The 23,010-nt window shown below is 41.0% G+C and overlaps 2 protein-coding genes across 2 annotated transcripts in view; one reads left to right on the top strand and one right to left on the bottom strand.

The window, feature by feature from the left end:
• The first annotated feature begins 1,633 nt into the window (after positions 1–1,633).
• Positions 1,634–23,010, top strand: part of NIPA1 (NIPA magnesium transporter 1) — a 44,090-nt gene continuing 22,713 nt past the window's right edge. The window contains exon 1 of the mRNA XM_079128451.1: positions 1,634–1,861. Coding sequence (XP_078984577.1) covers positions 1,693–1,861 — 169 coding nt within the window. The 5' untranslated portion in view covers positions 1,634–1,692. The remainder of the gene's footprint in view (positions 1,862–23,010) is intronic.
• Positions 14,771–15,122, bottom strand: LOC306653706 (NADH dehydrogenase [ubiquinone] iron-sulfur protein 5-like; the record flags this gene model as incomplete). Its single annotated transcript, XM_079126688.1, has 1 exon — positions 14,771–15,122. Exon 1 carries the CDS (start codon positions 15,041–15,043, stop codon positions 14,771–14,773), a length of 273 nt encoding a protein of 90 aa, XP_078982814.1. The 5' UTR covers positions 15,044–15,122.

Genomic DNA, 23,010 nt, shown 5'->3' with positions numbered 1-23,010 from the left:
ATAAAGCAGAATGAAGTTCTGGTGCTACAACATGAATTAATTTAAAAATACCATGCTAATTGAAATAAGCCTGTCACAGAGGACAATTATCCTATGACTGCTTACAGGAAATACCAAGAACAGGCAAATTCGTAGAGATAGAAGATAAGACAGTTACCTTGGGCTGGGGTGAAGGAGACCTGGGAGTGAATCCTTAATGTCTACATAGTTTGTGATTGGGGTGATGAAAAAATTTTCCAAATCTGTGGTGATGGTTACAGAACAATGTGAGATTCAACTAATGCCACTGAACTGCACATTTGAAAATGGTTAAAATGGCAAATTTGGTTTTACTTATATATCATCACAGTTTAAAAAAAGAAGCAATGTACTGGGCACAGTGGTACATACCTGTAATTCCAGTGACTCTTGGTGGCTGAAGCAGGAGAATTGAAAGTTTGAGACCATCCTGGGCAACTTAGCAAGACTCTGTCTCCAAATAAAACATTTAAAACAACAACAACAATTAATGGATAGATTCATTCAGTATAAAAGTTTTCATAAACAGTATGATTTTATATTGCTTCACAAAACAATTCGGTACAGTTGCAAAAAGGTTTAGATTCTAACCTGGAATTTTTAAATATAAGAAGATGCTCATTATGGTATTTACAATAGGAAAAAATCCTACCAACCAACAATATCTGATTAGACAGGTTAATTCACTTATGGAAATTATGCCATCATTAAAATAATCATAACTATGTAGCAACATGAATTTTGATATTAAATAGAAGGGAAATTTGGGGTATTGTACCATGTAAAAGTATGTACGCATGTGGGAAGGCACCTAAAATAATAATTAGGTGAGAGTTGTGGGATTGAGCAATTTAAAAATAATTTTTCCTATTTTCTAGGTTTTCTATAATTTTGATGTACTTTAAAATTTTTAAATGTAGAAAATTAAACAGTATGATCACAAGCTCACTACTCCAGAGTGGAGAGAGCGACTTCATAGAATAAAGAATTCACCACATTGGGGCGGGGGCGATCCCATATGCGGTGACTTGTCCTGGTTCTAGAGTCCTGCGTGTCTCTGATTGGAGGCTCTGCGGGCAGTGATACCAGCGAGGGCTGCGTTCTGCTGCCGCTCTTCCGGTTCTAGACACTGCATGAAACATACTTTAACAAATTAATTGCTGTTTATCTGAGATGCAAACTTACCTGAACGTCCTGTATTTTTATTGGCCAAACTTGGGAACCCCACCTCCCCATCCGCCCACCTACACCCGGGTCTCTTAACCCCCTCCTCACTGCTAGCATACCCGTCCACCTCTCTCCCCGCTCCCGCCCGAGGCTCGCGGAACTCCGGGCCCCACCCCCTCACCTTAACCTCCGTGCAGCCTAAACCCTCAGTCCCCACCCGGGGGTGCCTAGGGTTCCCCATCCCACCCTTTGCCCAACCCTCTGCCCACAGCACCCCAGATCCACCTTCGATTTAATTAGCTCTGGGCCTGCCCCACTCCATCCTCTCACAGGTGCCGGTGTCCCGCCCGAGCCCGAGGACCTCCGGCCCCGCCCCTGCCTAACTCCGCGGTTCCTCGTCATCCCCGCCCCCCAGCTCCGCGGATCCCGGTACCCCCCCAACCCCCGCAACCCGGCCCCGTTGGGCGCGGCGCGCAGGCGCAGGCGCGGAGGGCGGGCGCGGGCGGAATGGGGACTGCAGCGGCGGCAGCGGCGGCGGCGGCGGCCGGGGAGGGGGCGCGCAGCCCGAGCCCGGCCGCTGTGTCGCTCGGCCTGGGCGTGGCCGTCGTGTCGAGCCTGGTGAACGGGTCCACGTTCGTGCTGCAGAAAAAGGGCATCGTGCGCGCCAAACGGCGAGGTAGGGAGGGCCATGGGCTGTGCTATGGGTTGGAGGGGGGCGGGGAACTCGGCGGGGCGGAGAGGGCGGTCTCGCAGGTTTGGGGCGTTGGGATGTTGGCTCAGCCTAGTTCCTGGACCTGAACAGGAGGCGAGCCTCCGAGTGCAGGAGACTCCAGTTCACCCAAAGCGCGGGCATGGGCGCGGCTCTGCTGTAGGGATGGCACCTGGGAAGCGTCTCTTCCCCCACGGTGTCTTGGTCCTCCTGCAGCTCCCTAAACTGCCCGGGAATCACAGGTGCATCCAGAGCTTCGTCGCCGTTTCTTTCCCTTTCTAGCGGCCGGAGAGGCCTTGTTCACTTTTATGGGGGTTCTCAGGCTGACTTCTCTTCTTGTTCAGACCCATCTAACCCCATCTGCCCACTGACCATGCCCTGGCTGGAGCCCAGGCTTCCCGGTGACCCGCATCCAGCCGCTATCAGGGAGATCTTATAGGATCCCCTGGTTGGAGACCAGGGCCTGCCTTTACCATGGCCCACGGCCTGGATTGTGCCTGGGAGAGCAAGACCTGAAGATTTTCTGCTCCCTGCAGTGGCGACACCAGTGCAGAAGTAAGAGGAGTGCCATGGGCCAGCAGGCTGTTTAGGCGGGCCAGAGATGCTTCTGTTTTCAGAGTCAAGCACAGTCTATTCTTTCCAGTGGCTTCTTCTCTGGAGTCCTTGATTGAGGCATCTCTGGTTTAGTCTTGAACCAACTGAATACTTCGGGTCTTCAGTGTGAAAAAAACATAAAGCAGACTTGAAAACAAACCCAAAAGTGCGCCCACCAACTATTTCCTGGGCAGATAGGCCACCAAATACCAGCTTTACTGATGAGGAAAGCAAAAAAAGGTGGAGTTGAGTGCTTCCTTACCAGTGGTTACTCTGAATTGAGAGAATCCTGGGACAGTTTACTGCACACCTGGAGGTAGCATGCTTTGAAATAGGAAATGAACATTGTTTCTAGATGGAGTGAGAAAGTCTTGTGGTTGTTAGTAATCTAATGAGACTAGAATGAAGAGTTCTTTGGAAAAGGACTTGGTTGCCAGGTCATGGGTTTTGAGAGAAAGTAAACTCATTTAATTGTTTAGATTCCAGAACACAGGTGAAACTTTGCTCTGGATGGTGAACCAGAATTGCCTTAGGAAGGAAATAAATGACCTGATAATCTCAAGTGAAAATATTAAGTCATGGATATTAGTTTAAAGAAGTTAACTTCCAAATGAAAGTATTGCAGTCTCCATATAAAAACTAAAACCAAGTATGAGTGCCAAGGATGCAGATGTGTCCATTTCTAAAGCACACTTACGCATCTGGCAACTAAACTTTCTTCAAGGAGTGCCTGTCAGTTTGACAGGTGTCAGGTAAGGTGCTTGCTATGACAAAAATAAAGAGCACATGTGTCCTTGAAAGGATGGTGCAAGAAGAGTATTTCACCTGTGTGACATCCTTCCAGATCTTATGATCCCAGGGTAACCCTGAGGAAAAAAAATGACACAAACCACACAGAACTGAATAATGTCTTACAAAATACCTTACTGGTCCTCTGATCAAGGTCATGAAATCTGAGAAACTGTCATAACCAGGAAAAACCTCAGGACAAATGCCACCAAATGTAAGACATTAGGAGAAAACAAAGGAAATCTGTATGCAAGCTTTAGTAAAAATAAATAAACCAATTATTTCTATGCCTAAATGTGTTAACTCACCTCAGTTTATGTGCTTAAGGGTAAATAAGGAAATAAACACAAACCTTTAAAAAAAGAATTGTGATAGGAACTTGGGATATAGTTGTCAAGAGCTTGCACAGGGCCCTGGATTTGATCCCCTACACCTCAAAAAACTAATCAACCAAACAACCAAATAACAACAAAAAACATGGGAGTTGTGGGGTGGTGATCCAATGGTAGAGATCAGGCTTTCCATACTGGAAGCCCTGAGTTTGATCCCCAACACCATCCTCAAAAACATAAACATAATGTGTGCTGTTATTTATCTCTTTATACCTTAAATTAATAAAAGTGAAAATATGAGATTTATTTCCTATATCTCTAATTACCACCAACTACTTCTGATTCTAGTTAACTGAGTTACTCATGGTGGTAAAAGACAGACATGTAGTCTTGTTTCAGTAAGCCTACTTTGATTTGTAACAGATAGTTACAAAGCTCTTATTATGTGCCAGATACTATTATAGATAATGAGGATACAGCAGTTTCAAAATCCATTCCTCATAAAGCCCTTTTCTGTATCTGCTAACAAGCAGCAGACTTGACCACTGTGAAAGAACTGAAATAGAGAAGGAGCTAGGAAAAAGGAGATAGGAACTGGAGAGTCAAGTTTTTAGGTGAAGGGAGACCTGACCTATCGTTCTTACACTGTAAAAAGCTATGTCTCACTGAAAGTTTAAACCTTAAATGAATGGCCTGTTGGCAGCATTTCCAGATAGTGTCAGCTTCAAGGGAGCCAAATTCTGGTTGCAGTCCATCTGTTGGAAGGTTTGGGACTTGACTTCCTTTGTGACTGGCTTTCAATCTTACTTTTAAAGGACCTTCCCAATGAATCAACCAGATGCAACTTGGAGAGACGAGGGAGTATGCTCTGCGATACAGGCTTAGGATGGGACTGTCTGGCTTCCTTGCTGTGCCTTTGAATAACATGTCAGCAAGCTGGAGCTGGTCAAGGGGAAGGTGGGTTCAGGTCATGCAGTATATTTATTTGTCTTTCAGTGTATTCCCAGCTTTGGTTCTAGGATGCCCACGGATACCAAAATCTGCAGATGCCCAAACCTCTCATTTTATTATGGTGCAGTGTTGCATGTAATCTACAGAATCCTTCTGCATACTTTAACTCATGGTAGATGACTTACAATACCTACTACAATGTAAATGCTAAGTAAATAGTTGTTACACTGTATTATTTAAGAGAATAATGATAAAGGGGAAAGGTTTGTATGTGTTCAGTACAAATTTTTATTTGTGTTTGGCAGTTCTGGGGATTGAACTCAAGGTGTTGGGCGTGCTAGGCATACTGAGCTAAGTCCCCAGGCACCCCTCCCCCCCCCCCCGCCTTCTAAAATATTTTTTTAGTTATCGATGGATCTTTTTATTTATTTATTTATTTATATGTGGTACTGAGTATCAAACCTAGGGCCTCGCATGTGCCAGGCAAGTGCTCTACCTCTGAGCCACAACTCCAGCCCCAAGAATATTTTTTAAAGAATAATTTTTAAAGAACATTTTTCATCTGCAGTTGTTTGACTCTGTGGGTATAGAATCTGAGGCTATGGAATGCCAGCTGTACAGGATGTCCAATGTTGGAGACCCATGGAAGCAGGGCTTCCCTAAGAGAATCTAGTAACTACTAGACAGGAAGGCACTTGTACTATCAATCTGTGTTAGCTTTCTGTTGTTGTGAAAATACCTGAGATTAAGAGCTTAAAGGAAAAATTTTATTTGGGCTCACAGTTTCAGAGGCTGTAGTTCCTGGTTGTTGGCCTGGTTGCTTTGGGCCTGTGGTAGCACAGTATATCCTAACAGTACAAGTGTGTGGCAGAGGAGGTCTGTTCACTCGTGGTGGCTAGGAAGCAAACAGAGAAGATGAACCCAGGGTCCCAGTATTCCCTTCAAGAGCAAAAAACTCACCATGACCTAACTTCCTTCCACTGGGCCCCACTTATTAAACAATTCCATTGCCTTCTAATAGCACCAAAGGCTGGTGACCAATCCTTTAACACATAAGCTTTTGGGAGACATTTAACATCCAAACATAACCCAACCTAAATAACAAAGATTCTCAAAGAATAACTCAAAGATCAACAGTATTTATTTAGAAACATTAGTGCATTGCAATGGGAATACACCTGCTATAGTGAACTGAGTTTATTCAAAGAGGTTGGGGCAAGGGGAAATTTTTACATATAGTATGTGGATGCAAAATTCATTGGTCTTGGAAACGTGAAGCAGGAATTGGCAATAGCTCATTTAGTGGAAGTGCCCTTGTTGGCAAGTGCTATGTCCAGAGCATCTTGTCTGAATTGTTGTTGTCTTACAGAATGTTAAAGATAAATTTCATCGCAGAAATCTGCAAGAAGTGCATGAGGTGTATGGGTATGTACAGAACTAGAGAGAGTCTGTGGTGGGACTTGAGAAAGTTCCTGAGCTGGCACTTATCTCATACAGGCAGGCATGAACCCTCCCTTCCTGGCTCCAGTTCTGTCTGGGTATGACAAGAACAACCATCTTGGCTTTAATAACTTTCACAGTGATAGCCAGCAGAGGCTGGTTGCTGGGAGAATGGGCTGGTTGTCAGGCTTGCAAGAGAGTTGGTGGTCAAGGGTCAATGGCTGTCTTGGAACAGGCTTCCTGGAGATAGCCTCAGGAAAGGTGTGTGCTCAGGTACTTGCTAGAGGCTTTTAATAATTAGAAAATTAATTCAATAGAATGCTGTAGAGCAGGATGAACCAGCTGATCTTTGAAAAACATCCTTTTCATCAAAACCTTGATGAGATACCACCTCACATCCTTTAAGATGGCTGTTGGTAAAAAGACATAACACAAGTGTTGGCTCAGATATGGAGGAATGGGAACTCTTGTGTATTGCTGGTGGGAATGTGAAATGATGTAACTGGTATGGAAAACAGCATGTTTGTTCCCCCAAAAAAATTCAATATAGAATTACCATTTGATCCAGCAGTTTTACTTCTTGGATTACCCAAAGAAAACAAAAGCAGAGACTCTAGATATTTGCTCTGTTTGTAGCAGCATTATCACAGTATCCAAAAGATGGCCCTTCAAGTTTTCATCAACTGATTGATGGTGTGTAAGTCTTCTTTCCACTATTGTAGCAATACCTGAAGTTAGAAAAATAAAGAAAGAAAGAAAAGAAAAGGTTTATTTTGGCTTGCAGTTTTAGAGGTTTCAGGTCATGTTTGAACATCATGGAAGGAGTATGTTGCAAAGGAAACTGCTCACCTTATAGCAGCCAGGAGGTGAAAGAGGGACAGTGGAAGGGACCAGGGTCGCAATAGTTCCCTTTGGAGCACACCCCCAATGACTTAAGATCTCCCACTGGGCCCCACCTCTTAAAGAGCCTACTGTTTCCTAATGGCACTATAGGCTGGGGATGGAACCTTTAGCACTTGGACCTCAGGGGAACATTCAACATCCAGATTATAGCGATAGATAAGCCAAATGTAATCTCTACATACAAGGGAGTATTATTCAGAAATAATAAGAGGGAAATTCTGACACATGTTGCAACCTGGATGAACCTCAGGAACATTATCCCAGTTAAGTCAACCAGTCACAAATAGAAAAATACCGCATGATTTTGCTTATATGAGGTACCCAGAGTACTAAATTCATACAGCAGAACGTAGAAGGGGGGCTCCCTGGGGCTGGGGAAGGTGGGAAAGGAGTCGGTGTTAAAAGGGTACTGTTTCTGTTTCTCAGGATGACAAAGTTCTAGTGAGGAGTGGTGGTGGTGGTTGTCCAACAGTAGGAATGCTCTTAACACCACTGGACCATACACATAAAAATGGTTAAGATGGCAACTTTTACATGTATTTTACCAAAATAAGAACGATCCTCTTCAGATTCCTTGGTCTCATCCCTAAGAGGAGCAGTGCTAAAATGCGGTTACACGGTGGAGACACTTGTAAGATGAGTTGTGTCATGAGGAGCTGCTGGGATCCAAGTGCCCACTTTCTAGTCCCCAAGGCTTCCCCACTTTCAGAGGTGACGGAGGGAGTCCCTGGCTCTGGGATGGACACATGCTTTCCTGCTGCCTTTTCTGTTAATCCCCTGCTCTCGGTATAGGTTCACACTAGAACCTGCAGAACCCTGCCCCGCAAGAGTAGAGACAGACAGCGGTTAGTTTCTGCTGCTGCTGTGACCTTTCCAGGCCCTGACAGATGGGGCTGTTTTTCTCTGTGTGTTTCCTTGGCACCAGTCCTCAGCCCCCTCCTGTCTCCTGAGCCTGTGGGATGTTGGTTTGTCCACTTGTTTGCATTCCTCCTGGATCTGAGTTCTAAAGTAGTGCACACATCCTGTCCACTGGGAGGCTTGTGGTAAACATTTGTTAATAGTGGCTAACTAACCCTGAGTAATCGTTGCATAAGGGGGTGAAACCAAACCTCATTTGTAATGAAGGGATTTCAGAGTTGTCTTCAGGTTACTCAGAGCTGACCTCATTTACCTGTAGCTTCTACTGGGTAAAAGAATCCAGAATTACTACCAGATCTGAACATTTGTAACCCTATCTCGTCTTTATCTAACCTTAAGAAAAGATCATGGATAAAGAATACAGTGAGAATTGGGTGAGTGTCAGGAGGGCTTGAGTGCCTCCACAGCCTGCACCTGGCTTACTTGGTACTCTTTCCATAGGAGAGGATAAGGAGGGCTTCTGCCTGGCAAAGACCTGGGCGTCCCACCCTCATGCATCTGTCATGGTGCTGGGGTTAACTGGCTTAGCTGCCAGCTCTTGCTTGGGGACTTTCAGGTGGATACAGTCTGTGGTGACTGGGGCTGGACTCTTCTCAGCATCTGAACTGACCATTTAGGATGACTTTTTCACTCACAGGTCTTGGAGAGTGGAAACAGACGGGGCCTTGTCAATCCCCTCTCCCCTCACTCCCTTCTGCCTCCCTTTCTCTACACTGCCTCTTTGCACCCAGCTGCCTTCGTCTTCCTTATGGCAAGGTGGTCTCAGGGCAGTCGGACCCCTGACATAGTAGAGAGCTTCCCCTTGACTAAGCTTCCCAAGGACCACAATGGAAGCTGCATGGATCCTTGTAATACCATTTCTGCAACAATCTTTTTTTCTTTGTTTGTTTTAAACCAGGGATTGAACCCAGGGGTGCTTAACCACTGAGTCAAATCCCCATCTCTTTTTATATTTTATTTAGAGACAGGGTCTTGCAAAGTTGCTTAGGGCCTCACTAAGTTGCTGAGGCTGGTTTTGGACTTGTGATCCTCTTGCCTCATCCTCCAAAGCCACTGGGATTACAGGTGTGTGCCCCTGCACCCATCTTTTGCCACATTCTTTTGGCTTACTTGGGGCAAGCTCAGGTGTCTAATAGACATAGAAGTATAAAAACACACATTGCAGTAGGTGTGATACAGAAGAGTTAGTTGAGGGCTGGAATGATCACATATGCCGGATCACAGGCTCTGGTGGTGACAGGATTTGAACCTAATTTGGGATTATCCCTCTTCCTCCCTTCCTTTCTTCTTTCCTTCCCTTTCTTTTTCTCCCTCCCTCTCTTCCTTCCTTACCTCTCTCTCTTTCATTTTTTTCTCTTTCCTTCCTTTTCTCCTCTCACTTTCTGCCTTTTCCACTACACCCTGGGTTCCATCCCTAGTAACTCCCCAAAAGTATTCATAGTACATTATGCATATAATGTAAGTAACATTTTCAGCCCTTAATTATTAATCAATTCTTTTTCTGTTTTAACCATTAGGGGCTAGAAAATATCACTTTTCAGAAGGGGAATTCTCAGTACCATTCTCCCTGATACTTCCAAGCCAGTAACCTGTGAATGTAAGCTGGCTACTTTTAGACGTTCCCTAGATCAGTCTGAGGAGGCTCAGCCCTCAAAGGGACAAAGGTTCACCTGGCTTGTTTTGCCTCACCAGAACCCTTTGGTGCTGTATAATTACTCAGCAGAGTATTTCACAAATTGCCAGCTCCTGGGCATAGTCATGGTTTTGAAAAGTATTTCTTTTTTTCTTTTTTTTTTTTCAGTTGTAGATGGACACAATACCTTTATTTTATCTGTTTATTTTTATATGGTGCTCAGGATCAAACCCAATACCTCACATGTGCTGGGCAAGTGCTCTACCACTGAGCTGCAACCCCAGCCTGGAAAAGCATTTCTTCTTCATCGTGGACAACATGGTCATTATTTAAAATCTGGAAAGCACAGAAAACTATGAGTAAGAAAGTGGAGAGTATTCATCACCCCCACCTGAAGATAGCAGGTCTTTCTTTTTCTTAATATTTTTTAGTTGTAGATGGACATGATATCTTTATTTTATTTTTATATAGTGGAGAATTGAACTCAGTGCCTCACACGTGTTAAGCAAGAGTTCTACCACTAAGCCAGACCCCAGCCCCTATATAGCAGGTCTTTCAATCAAGTTGCATTTGTTTCTGATCACATCCAAAATACTTTATTTCAAAAATGAATTTCAGTGAAACAATCTTGTGTACAAAATATATATAACACATGCTGGGTACAGAGATATAAAATAAACACCACCCATCTGACATTTATGAAATATATATATCCTTTATATTCCTTAAAAATCATTAAAAAAATTTTTTTTGGTTGTCCTAGGGCTTGAATTCATGGCCTCATGCATGCTAAGCTTGTGCTCAACTACTGAACTATAATCTTTTCATTAAGGAAAATTTTTTCATTATGGAAAATCTCAAATATTTACAAACTAGAAAGAAAAGTTTAATGGATCCCATGTGCCTGCCACCTACTTGAACTTGACCAATCTTGTCTGTACCCCACTGCCACCCTCACCCCATCCCCAAATAATTTTTTCTTGTTTTGGTGCTGAGGATTGAACCCAGGGCTTTGCTCATGCTAGGCAAGAATTCTCTCACTGAACCCATGGATTTAAAAAAATAATGAATCCCATTTCATTGACATATTTCAGTGTGTATCTTGTCTTTGTTTAACATAATCACAATGCCTTTAGTGTACCTAAGAATTATCAATAATTTCTTTTTTTTTATTTTATTGTAAACAAATGGGATACATGTTGCTTCTCTGTTTGTACATGGCGTAAAGGCATACCATTTGTGTAATCATAAATTTACATAGAGTAATGTTGTTTGATTCATTCTGTTATTTTTTCCCTTCCCCCCACCCCTCCCACCCCTCTTTACCCTCTATACAGTACTTTCTTCCTCCATACTTGCCCCCCTCCCTAACCCTAACTCTAACCCTAACATTAACCCTTCCCTCCCCCCCTTTATGTGTCATCCTCCACTTATTAGCGATATCATTCGTCCTTTGGCTTTTTGAGATTGGCTTATCTCACTTAGCATGATATTCTCCAATTTCATCCATTTGCCTGCAAATGCCAAAATTTTATCATTCTTTATGGCTGAGTAATATTCCATTGTATATATATACCACAGTTTCTTTATCCACTCATCAATTGAAGGGCATCTAGGTTGGTTCCACAGTCTGGCTATTGTGAATTGAGCAGCTATGAACATTGATGTGGCTGTATCTCTGTAGTATGCTGATTTTGAGTCCTTTGGGTATAGGCCAAGGAGTGGGATAGCTGGGTCAAATGGATGGTCCATTCCAAGTTTTCTAAGGAATCTCCACACTGCTTTCCAGAGTGGCTGCACTAATTTGCAGCCCCACCAGCAATATATGAGTGCACCTTTCTCCCCACATCCTCGCCAACACCTGTTGTTGCTTGTATTCTTGATAATCGCCATTCTAATTGAGGTGAGATGGAATCTTAGGGTGGTTTTGATTTGCATTTCTCTTATTACTAGAGGTGTTGAACATTTTTCCATATGTTTGTTGATTGCTTGTAGATCTTCTTCTGTGAAGTGTCTATTCATTTCCTTGGCCCATTTGTCAACTGGATTATTTGAATTCTTGGAGTAGAGTTTTTTGAGTTCTTTATAGATTCTGGAGATTAGTGCTCTATCTGAAGTATGATTGGCAAAGATATTCTCCCACTCTGTAGGCTCTTTCTTCACATTGCTGATAGTTTCCTTTGCTGAGAGAAAGCTTTTTAGTTTGAATCTATCCCAGTGGTTGATTCTAGCTTTTATTTCTTGTGCTATGGGAGTCCTGTTAAGGAAGTCTGATCCTAGACCAACAAGGTGAAGATTTGGACCTACTTTTTCTTCTATAATCTGCAGGGTCTCTGGTCTGATTCCGAGGTCCTTAATCCATTTTGAGTTTAGTTTCGTGCATGGTGAGAGATATGGGTTTAGTTTCATTCTGTTGCATATGGATTTCCAATTCTCCCAGCACCATTTGTTGAAGCGGCTATCTTTTCTCCATTGCATATTTTTGGCCCCTTTGTCTAGTATGAGAAAATTGTATTTATTTGGGTTTGTGTCCGTGTCCTCTATTCTGTACCATTGATCTACCTTTCTATTTTGGTACCAATACCATGCTGTTTTTGTTACTATTGCTTTGTAGTAGAGTTGAAGATCTGGTATTGCAATACCCCATTTCACTCTTCCTGCTAAGGATTGCTTTAGCTATTCTGGGTTTCTTATTCTTCCAGATGAATTTCATAATTGCTTGCTCTATTTCTGTAAGGTACATAATTGGGATTTTAATTGGAATTGCATTGAATTTGTATAGCACTTTAGGTAGTATGGCCATTTTGACAATATTAATTCTTCCTATCCAAGAACATGGAAGATCTTTCCATCTTCTAAGGTGTTCTTTAATTTCTTTCTTTAGTGTTGTATAGTTCTCATTGTAGAGGTCTTTCACCTCTTTTGTGAGATTGATTCCCAAGTATTTTATTTTTTTCAAGGCTATTGTGAATGGGGTAGTTTTCCTAATTTCTCTTTCTGAAGATTCATCACTTATGTATAAAAATGCATTGGATTTATGAGCATTGATCTTGTAACCTGCTACTTTACTAAATTCACTTATGAGTTCTAAGAGTTTTCTGGTGGAATTTCCAGGTTCCTCTAAATATATAATCATGTCATCAGCGAACAGGGATAGTTTGAGTTCTTCTTTTCCAATTTGTATCCCTTTAATTTCTTTGGTTTGTCTAATTGCTTTGGCTAGAGTCTCAAGAACAATGTTAAATAGAAGTGGTGAAAGAGGGCATCCCTGCCTTGTTCCAGTTTTTAGGGGGAATGCTTTCAGTTTTTCACCATTTAGAATGATATTAGCCATGGGCTTTGCATAAATGGCCTTTACAATGTTAAGGAATGTTCCCACTATCCCTATTTTTTCTAGTGTTTTAAGCATGAAGGGGTGCTGTATTTTATCAAATGCTTTTTCTGCATCTATTGAAATAATCATGTGATTCTTGACTTTAAGTCTATTAATATGGTGAATTATGTTTATTGATTTCCTGATGTTGAACCAACCTTGCATCCCTGGGATGAAACCCACTTGATCATGGTGCACTATCTTTTTAATATGTTTTTGTATGCGATTTGCTAAAATTTTGTTGAGAATTTTTGCATCGATGTTCATTAAGGATATTGGAAAATTTAAGGAAATTTTCTTTCCTTGATGTTTCTCTGTCTGGTTTAGGTATCAGTGTGATATTGGCTTCATAGAATGAGTTTGGGAGGGTTTTCTCCTCTTCTATTTTATGGAATACTTTGAGAAGTATTGGAATGAGCTCTTCTTTAAAGGTTTTGTAGAACTCGGCTGAGAACCCATCTGGTCCCGGACTTTTCTTTGTTGGTAGGCTTTTGATGACTTCTTCTATTTCAGTACTTGAAATTGGTCTATTTAAATTGTGTATGTCCTCCTCGTTCAGTTTAGGCAATTCATATGTCTCTAGAAACCTGTTGATGTCTTCGAAATTTTCTATTTTGTTGGAGTATAGATTTTCAAAATAGCTTCTAATTATGTTTTGTATTTCAATCGTGTCTGTTGTGATATTTCCTTGTTCATTCCGAATTTTAGTGATTTGGGTTTTCTCTCGTCTTCTCTTTGTTAGTGTGGCTAAAGGTTTATCAATTTTGTTTATTTTTTCGAAGAACCAACTATTTATTTTGGCAATTTTTTGTATTGTTTCTTTTGTTTCAATTTCATTGATTTCAGCTCTGAGTTTAACTATTTCCTGTCTTCTACTGCTTTTGGTGCTGTTCTGTTCTTCTTTTTCTAGGGCTTTGAGCTGAAGTGTTAGGTCGTTTATTTGTTGAGTTTTACTTCTTTTATTAAATGCGCTCCATGAAATAAATTTCCCTCTAAGTACTGCTTTCATAGTGTCCCAGAGATTTTGATATGATGTTTCTTTGTTCTCATTTACCTCTAAGAATTTTTTAATTTCCTTCCTAATATCTTCTGTTATCCATTCATCATATAATAGCATATTGCTTAATCTCCAGATGTTGGAATAGTTTCTGTGTTTTACTCTTTCATTTATTTCTAACTTCAATCCATTATGATCTGATAGAATACATGGTAGTGTCTCTATCTTTTTGTATTTGCTAACGTTAGCTTTGTGGCATAATATATGGTCTATTTTAGAGAAGGATCCATGTGTTGCTGAGAAGAAAGTGTATTCGCTCTTGGTTGGATGGTATATTCTATAAATGTCCGTTAAGTCTAAATTATTGATTGTGTTATTGAGATCTATGGTTTCTTTGTTCAATTTTTGTCTGGAAGATCTGTCCAGTGTATGTGTCATTTGGGTTTTGGTGTCTCTAGGTTGTCTTTTCTTATTTGAGTTAGATTTTTGAAATGATTTTGGATTGAGAACTGGACATGTTGCATATTACAAGATCCTGGATTTCATTTGTATCTGTTTCAGCAGGCTTCCTCTAACATTGCTCTGTAGGGAAAGTCGGGTGCTGTCTCTTTACTACTGGGAGGATGCAGAAGTCCAAGTTCTCCATTTGTCCTCCACAGATGCCTAATCCTGAAGGGACTCCTGTTACTGCTGGGCAGGATGGGAGTCAGCTTCCCTGTCAGGCCTTCACTGATACCATGCCAGTGAGGGTGGGTGGTGGAGAGGACCTCCATATTGTTTCCTGTGCGGCCTCCTCTGACATGGTAGGGAGAGATGACCCAGTTATTGCTGACAATTGAATAGCTAGGCCTCTTCTGATATCTCCCTAGAGGGGAGGAGAAGGGTGGTCTGATTTCTTCTTGTTCAGAATCTTCCTATGCTTGTTTTATAGACAGTGTCCAGGGTTTTAGCTGTGCTTAGCAGGAGGAATAGAGAGAGCACTCCCTAGGCTCAATCTCCAGTACGTTTTCAGTCGAAGCAAACATTCTACGAAATCATCATATTCTATTTTGCACTCTTTCTGTGCTCGGATATTACCAATTCCATGTGCACACTCTATCCATTCTTTTTCAAAAGCGTGGCATCGAGAAGGAATCTTGTAGGGCTGTTCAGCACTTTGGATTGTCAGGTGGCGATCTAGGTTAATGCCCAGTCTTTTTTGCACATCAAAGAAAGGCATTGCTTCCCTTCACAGTGTCCTGGTCTCCTCCGGGCCTCAGCTTCAGGACGACTGGCTAGCGACGCACTCGCCTGCCGTAAAGGATCTCAATAATTTCTTAATGTACTCATATGCCCGTGTTTACATTTCTGTGATTATCTCATGATTTTTTCCCAGCTTATCTTTTAGAGTCAGGATCCTGTAAGACCCAAACATTGCAACTGGGCGGTCCATCTTCACGTCATGCACCTTGAAAATGAGACAAGATACACTGATCCTCTATGTGCCAGTGTCTGACTGCAGTTGTGTGTAGTCTATCATGAGCTCACCCCTCCCCCTGTTAAATATTCCTTGAAAACATATCTAGTGGCTGCATGAATGTTACTGTTCCCTTTTGTAGAGCATGGTTATTTCCAATTTCTTTGCTATTATAACGAATATCCTTGTATATGAATCTTTGAATGTCAATTCTTTCTTTTGTATAGCTCCCTGGAAATAGTTTCAAAAGTGATGATATTTTTAATAAAATATACAGATACATTGCTGTGTTATTCAGCTTTCCATTAGTTTAACAATTGCATGAAGCAACCAACTTACATAGAGAAAAGTTTTATTTTGGCATGCAGTTTTAGAAGCTCCAGTCTGTGTTTAGTTGGCCTCTTTGCTTTGGATGAGGCAACATGTCATGGTGGGAGTTTGTGGAGGGGCAAAACAACTTGCCTCATGACCAGGAAGTGAAAGAAGAGGAGAGGGGTCCCATTGTCTCCTTCAAGGGCGTGTCTTCAGTGACCTGGAGAGTTCCCACTAAAAATATTTTTTTTGGTTGTCCTGGGGCTTGAATTCATGGCCTCATGCATGCTAAAGACTCCACCACCTTTAAACATACAGGCATTTCAGGGATATTTAAGCTCCAAACTATAGATCATTGCCACAGCCCTAGAAAGTTCCCTCATGTCTTTACCCATTCTATCTTCCCTTTGCTATGGTATCCATTCTTCTGATATCCATCTGCATATATTGAATCAGTTTCATCTATTCTCAAAAGTCAAATGAATTTAATCTTACAGTGTGTATTCCTGATGTCTACTTGTTGAGTGTGGTTTGAAGATTCATCATGGTGTGTGTTATCACTATTATGTTCCTTATTATTGCTGAGTAGTATTCCATTGTTTGAATATACCATAGTTTGCTTATCCATTTGCCTGTTGGTGAATGTTTTGATTGTGTCTAGATTTTTACTATTTGAATAAAGCTGCAATGAGCATTCATATATATATATATATATATGTATATGTGTGTTTATATATATCCACACACACATATATATATATGTATCTAATTATTTTTAAATTTGTGGTGTGAGGATGGAACCCAGGGCCTCACATGTTAGGCAAATGCTCTACTACTGAGCTACACCCCAGTCTCTCAGTTGGACTTAATGTTTTCATTTCTTTTGGATAAATACCTTGGAGTCATAGTGCTAAATTATGGGGCATGGTATATAATTAAAGGTATATAATTAAATTTTAAGGAACTGCTAAACATTTTCTTATTACAGTTATACCATTTTATACTCTCATTAGAAATTTGTAACAGTCTCAGGTTCTCCACATTCTTTCCAACATTTGGTCTTATCTGTTTAATTTTAGCTATTCTGGTGAGTATATAAGTGGTATCTCTTAGTGATTTTTATTTGCATTTCCATGATACTTAATGATAACTATCTTTTTTTTTTTTTTTTTTTTTTTTTGTGGTGCTGGGGATTGAACCCAGGGCCTTGTGCATGTGAGGCAAGCACTTTACCAAGTGAGCCATATCCCTAGCCCCATGATAACTATCTTTAAAGAGTTTATTGGCCATTTGTATGTGCTCTTTTGTAAGTGTCTCTGAGACTCTTGCCTGTATTTTATTGGGTGCTATTTTTTGATTATTTACTTATAGGATATATATGTGTGTGTGTGTGTGTGTGTGTGTGTGTGTGTATCTACACACATATATATGTATATATACACACATACACACAAATACATATGTGTGTTAAATACATATTTATGTATTATATATTCTGATTGTATATATAGATGTGTGTATAGATAATGATTTAAGTCTTTTGTCAGGTATAAGGATTGCAAATATTTTCTCTATGACTTGCCTTTTCATTTTATTAATGGTGCCTTTTTAAATATTTTTAGTTATAGATGGACACAATAACTTTATTTATTTATTTTTATGTGGTGCTGAAGATCAAGCCCGTACCTCACACGTTCTAGGCATGTCCTCTCTATCACTGAGCCACAAGCCTAGCCCTTAATGCTGCCTTGTGTTTTTTTTTTTTTTTTTTTTTTTTTTTTTTTTTTTTTGTGGTGCTGGGGATTTTAACTGAGGGCCTTGTGCTTGCAAGGCAAGCACTCTACCAACTAAGCTATATCCCCAGCCTTTAATGGTACCTTTCGAAGAGCAGAAATTTTAAGTTTTGATGAAGTCTTATTCATCTGTTTTTTTCAATGTGGTTGGTCCTTTTTGATTTCTGCCTAAGAGATCACTCTTTCCCCTCAGGGCACAATGGCATCCTCTTGTATTTTCTTCTAGCTGATCCACAGCTTTAGCCTTACTTTTAAATCAATAAGTCATCTTGACTTAGTTTTCTGTGTGGTCTGAGGTAAGAATCGAGAGGCAGTATTTTCCCTACAAATATCCTTTGTGAAGGAGACTTTCCTTACTGATTTATGCTGTTGCTATGGACAATATGGGTGCAGTTGTTTCTGAACTCTGTTGTGTTTCATTGTATGTTTCTATCCTCATGCCAGTACCCCATTGTCTTCATTATGCAGTGTCATAGTAAATCTTAAAATCAGATAGTATAAGTCCCATGAATTTGTTCTTTTTCACTATTGCCAGATTGTTTCTTTAGGAAATAATTCTGCATATCTAATAATGAACATGCAGAAGAACTTCAAGTACTGAATCCATTCATAAGTTAGTAAATTCTAGCGTATGTTGGTGTCAGAAAACACTGTTTTTTGATTCCTGATCTATTTAAAGAACTTTATAAAAATGACATTGCTTCTTTTTACATATTTTGTAAGTCAAAACATTCATTTCAAAGAACATACTGATCCATTCCTCTTTGCTGTTGGCGTTGACTTCTGTTGCTGTTAGGAGCACACATGAGTAGGGATGATTTTCCATGCTGTAATTAAATACATAAATTAGATGACCATCTGCACTTTTATACTAGAAAGCTGTATTTTAAGGATATTTTATACACATTTATAACTAAATGGTAGGTCTTAGAAGCCACAGCCCATGTATACAACATCACTTCCAGTTATTTTTATCATCTTAAATCTCTTTTGTATTTACACAAATACTTCTTTGTTTTATAGTTCAGCTGTTACAAACAACCATGCCACTCAGTTGGCAACCAAGATTTCCAATGAGAGAGGAAGCCCCTAGAATTTGGATACTGTTACTTCTGTAACCCACCCTAAGTATGAGTGAGTGCAATGGTGAGATGCCAGTATATTAAAACAAACAGAAGGTCCCCGGCCTTCCTCAATTCTTTCTCTCCTTGTTCTTACTGAAACCAGATGACTTGAAGAATGAAAGAGGACAGGCGATAACTGGGAGTGGGAAGAGAAGTAGTGTGGATGTGACTTGAACAGGTACCCCTGAGTGACTAGGGGCTTTTAGGGATTGTGACCTGTAAGGGTAGAACTGTGAATGAAGCAACCCAGTGGTTTGGGGACATGATAGGAAATGCAGGCTCCCAGCAGCTCTTGGCTGAAGAAAGAGGAGGGAATATGGGGCAGTGAGCTCAGCAAGGAAGCTGGGTACCATGCAGTGGGTACATAAACTGTGCTCTTCCCTCAGGGCAGAGCATAGGGCTTGCTGCTGGACTGAGTTCCTCTTGGACCATGTGCTTTCATCTATGGCTAGGAGTGTGAGGCAGGTATTGGGATATGGAGCAATACCAAACACAAAATTCTGACTTGTTTAATATCTATGGAAACAGAAAAAAATTTAAGCCCAAAATTGGCTTAAGAGGTAAGGATGACCTAAATACCTTTCTATTTCAGCAACTACAAGTTCCTGCTTGGGAGCATGAGTTGGAGGGCTTGTAAGGTTTGGAACTGAACATGGTGAAGGGAGAACAAAAGTCTGTCACTTCCTTGTTCCTTCCTTATATTCCAGGTTTTTCCATTTTGGTAACATGATTAGTTTCAAACCACCAAAAGCATGTATTATATGATGATCAGTGGCATTGAGAAAACCTTGGCAGTGAAAGAGGAATGTCCTGGACCCCATTGCTCTGGCCATTGCTCTGGACACTGGTATCCTTGGACTGGGTTTGGTTGCAGGAGGGTCACCGTAGGCCAGCTGCTCCCCATAACCATGTTCATCACAACAAAAAGAGACAATATTTTCTTTCCTGTCTTCAACATAGACTCTTAAGAGGAAAGATTGTGATCACTTCCTCAATTCCAAAATTCCTATAATCTTCTTAAAATTATATATAGAACATTGAAAAACCATTGAGTTAATTACTGTGTAAATATTCAAAATGGGCTTCTGGATATTGTAGTAGAATGAAATATGTTAATAGTTATTTAAAATAGTGAATAAGAATATCTACTTATATACAAAAGAAAGCTGGAGGGGCTATGCTAATAACAGATAAAACAGACTGTAGGACGTTACTAGAGATTCGGACATTTTATAATAACATCATCCTTCCAGAAGGACATAGCAATTGAAAATATACATGAAGTTCTGGGGATGCAGTTTAATGGTAGAGTGCTCAACTAGCATGCCTTAGGCTCTGTGTTCAATCCCTAGCACTACAAACACACTCATACACATGTGCAATTAACAGTAGAGCCCCCAATTACATTAAGCAAAAACTGACCTGAAGAGAGGAATAGGCAGTTGAACAATAATAGTTGGGAACCTTAATGCCCTGCTTTCAATAAAGGATAGCATAATTAGGCTATCCTTTAATAGATCAATAAACAAATAGAGGACTTGAACAGCCCTATAAGCCAACTAGGCCCAACAGACTTCTGTAAGACACTTTATCTGATAACAGCAGGATGTACCTGCTCAGATGGACATAGAATATTCCCTGAAACATCATATATAAGGCCATAGAACAGACATCAATTAATTGAAATTATACAAAGCAAATGCCCAACCAGTATTGTTAGCATTCTGTTACTGTAACAAAATGCTTAAAATGATCAACTTAGAAAGAGGAAAGGTGTGTTTTGGTTCACAGTTTTGGAAGTTTCCATCCATGGTCAGTTGGCCCTGTTGCTTTGGGCCTGTGGTGAGATGGTATGTCATAGTGGGAGTGCATGGTGTAGCAAGCTTCTAACCTCATGGTGGCAAGGGAGCCTGGTTGCAAGAGAAGAGAGAGAGGAAGAGACAAGCGCACAACAGTCCTCTTCAAGGGAAGGCCAGCAATGATCTAAGACCTCTCACTAGGCCCTACCCTCCATAGTGCCAACTAGACAGACTAAGCCAAAAGGAAGACTCAGAGTACTAAAGTCAGGAATAAATAAGGAGGTATATGCTGTATGTCCTTAGGACAATTTATAGAGACTTTAAATTTACCTCTTTATTACTTTATTTATTTTTTATTTATTTATTTATTTTTACCTTTATCTTATTTTATTTTTCTTGTGGTCCTGAGGATCGAACCCAGTGCCTCACACAAATTAGGCTGGTGCTCTTCCACTGGGCTACACCCCCAGCCCTATTTTATTTATTAACGATGGTGGTTTTGTGGGGAAACTGGCCCACCAGGCTTTTTATACTAGTATTCTAGAGTAGATCTCATGACCTGTCATTATACAGCATGCATTTTGGGGGTGTAAGGAGACATTCTTTTGAACAGCCACTGTGTGATTAGCATCTTCAAGAAATATAATGTTGATTGTGTACTGATGGCTGATATCTGTTCTGCAGTGTTTACCATGCAGGCTTTGCTAAACTTTTGAGTCATAGGACAGCCTGGGCCACAATTGCATCAGATACACTCACAAGGGCACAAGAGAAGAGCCCCAGCAGCGTCAGGCCTCTTCGATTGAAGCCTGGCAGCAGAGGCAGAGCATGGCTCAGGGCCTGGATACACAGCTGCAGCAGGCAGGTGGCTCAGCTGCCTACTTAGAAGCCTCATGCACCCAGTGTAACAGTCATAGAGGGAGATCCAGACTGCATAGTAGTCATGTCTGTTCCCAGAGGCATTGAACCCTGGGGGCACAAGCAATGGAATCCACACTACAAGTTCACAGGCCTCTATTCCATGTGCTGTTTGCCCACCCGAGGTCATTTTTACTATATATGCCCATTGCCTGGCGACATGGCTGTTGATTTTTTGAGTCAGAACATGAACTATAAGTCAAATTCTCACATAGAAAAGAGTTTCATTAATCCTTTATCTACGGTAGTCCACATTCAGATTTTGTCAGTTACCCCAGCACTGTCCTCAATAGCAACCTTTTCCCACAGTCTTGCATCAGATGTTGTGTTTAGTTACCTTGGCTCGTTTGTTTGTTTTTTCCTTTTTTTTTTTTTTTTTTTTTCTTTTTTTTTTTTTTGGTGCTGGGGATTGAACCCAGGACCTTGTGCCTGCAAGGCAATATATTTTTTTTTTTTTTAGTTGTAGGTGGACACCTTTATTTTTATTTATTTATTTTTATGTGGTACTGAGAATCAAACCCAGTGCCTCACACACGCAAGGTGAGTGATCTACCCTAACCCCAAGCCCCCCTTTTGTTTATTTTACCCTCCAGTGGTTCTTCAGCCTTTCTTTTTCTTTCATGCCCTTGCTGTTTTTGAAGGATGGAGGCTAGCTGTGAAACAGTTTGGGTTTGTCTAATATTTCCTCGTGATTAGTTTCAGGCTATGCCTTTGGCAGGAATGTCGCAGACATTCTGTTAGGTTCTTTCAGTGTGCCCAGTCGGGAGGCACTTGATGTCAAAATCCCATTGCTGGTTGTTTTAGTCAGCTTTTTTACTGCTGTGACCAAAAGGCCTGACAAGAACAATTTTAAGGAGGAAAAGTTTATTTGGGGACTCACAATTTCAGAGGTCTCAATCCATAGATGGCCACCGCCATTCCTTGGGGCCTGAGGCAGAACATCATGGCAGAAGGGTGTGGTGGAGGAAAGCAGCTGGGAACACGGCACCAGGAAACAGGGCGGGGGGAGAGAGAGAGAGGGAGAAAAGAGAGGAGAGAGAGAGAACACTGCTCAATAAAGACAAAATATAAACCCCAAAGGGGCACCCCTAGGGACCCACTTTCTCCAGCCATACGCTACCTGCCTATAGTTACCATCCAGTTAATCTCTGTCAGGAGATAATTCACTGATCGGATTAAGATTCTCATAACCTAGTCATTTCACCTCTAAACTTTCTTACATCATCTCACACATGAGCTTTTGGGGGAAACCTTATATCTGAACCATAACACTGGTGACGTTAACTGGGACCATTGGTTAATAAGTTGATGTCTGCTGGACTTTTCTAGCATCAAAATAACCTTTTCTTTTTGTGATGAACTAATAAAAATAAAAAGAACCTATGGAGTGATTCATTGAGATTGACAGTCTTGATCTGAAACAAACTTTCATCCATTTGTTTTAGTATACATTGATTCTTTTTTGAGGAGAGCAGGGATTAAAATCAGGGGCACTTGACCACTGAGCCACATTCCCAGCCCTATTTTGTATGTTATTTAGAGACAGGATCTCACTGAGTTGCTTAGAGCCTCACTTTTTGTTGAGGCTGGCTTTGAACTCACGATCCTCCTGCCTCAGCCTCCCAAGCTGCTGGGTACAGGCGTGTGCCACCACGCCCATCAGTATCCACTGATTCTTGCCTGAATCAGTTTTTATTGTGATACTGTCAGATGGCGATATTCTTCCTATTCAGTCATTATTTGTCATCGTCATCATTATTATTATTTGTTTGTCTTTTGGTCCT

This window comes from Sciurus vulgaris (assembly GCF_902686455.1).
Source record: "Sciurus vulgaris genome assembly, chromosome: 2".
Lineage (NCBI taxonomy): Eukaryota > Metazoa > Chordata > Mammalia > Rodentia > Sciuridae > Sciurus > Sciurus vulgaris.
The sequence above is the reverse complement of the archived record's forward strand: the minus strand, read 5'-3'. Positions and strand labels throughout refer to the sequence as shown.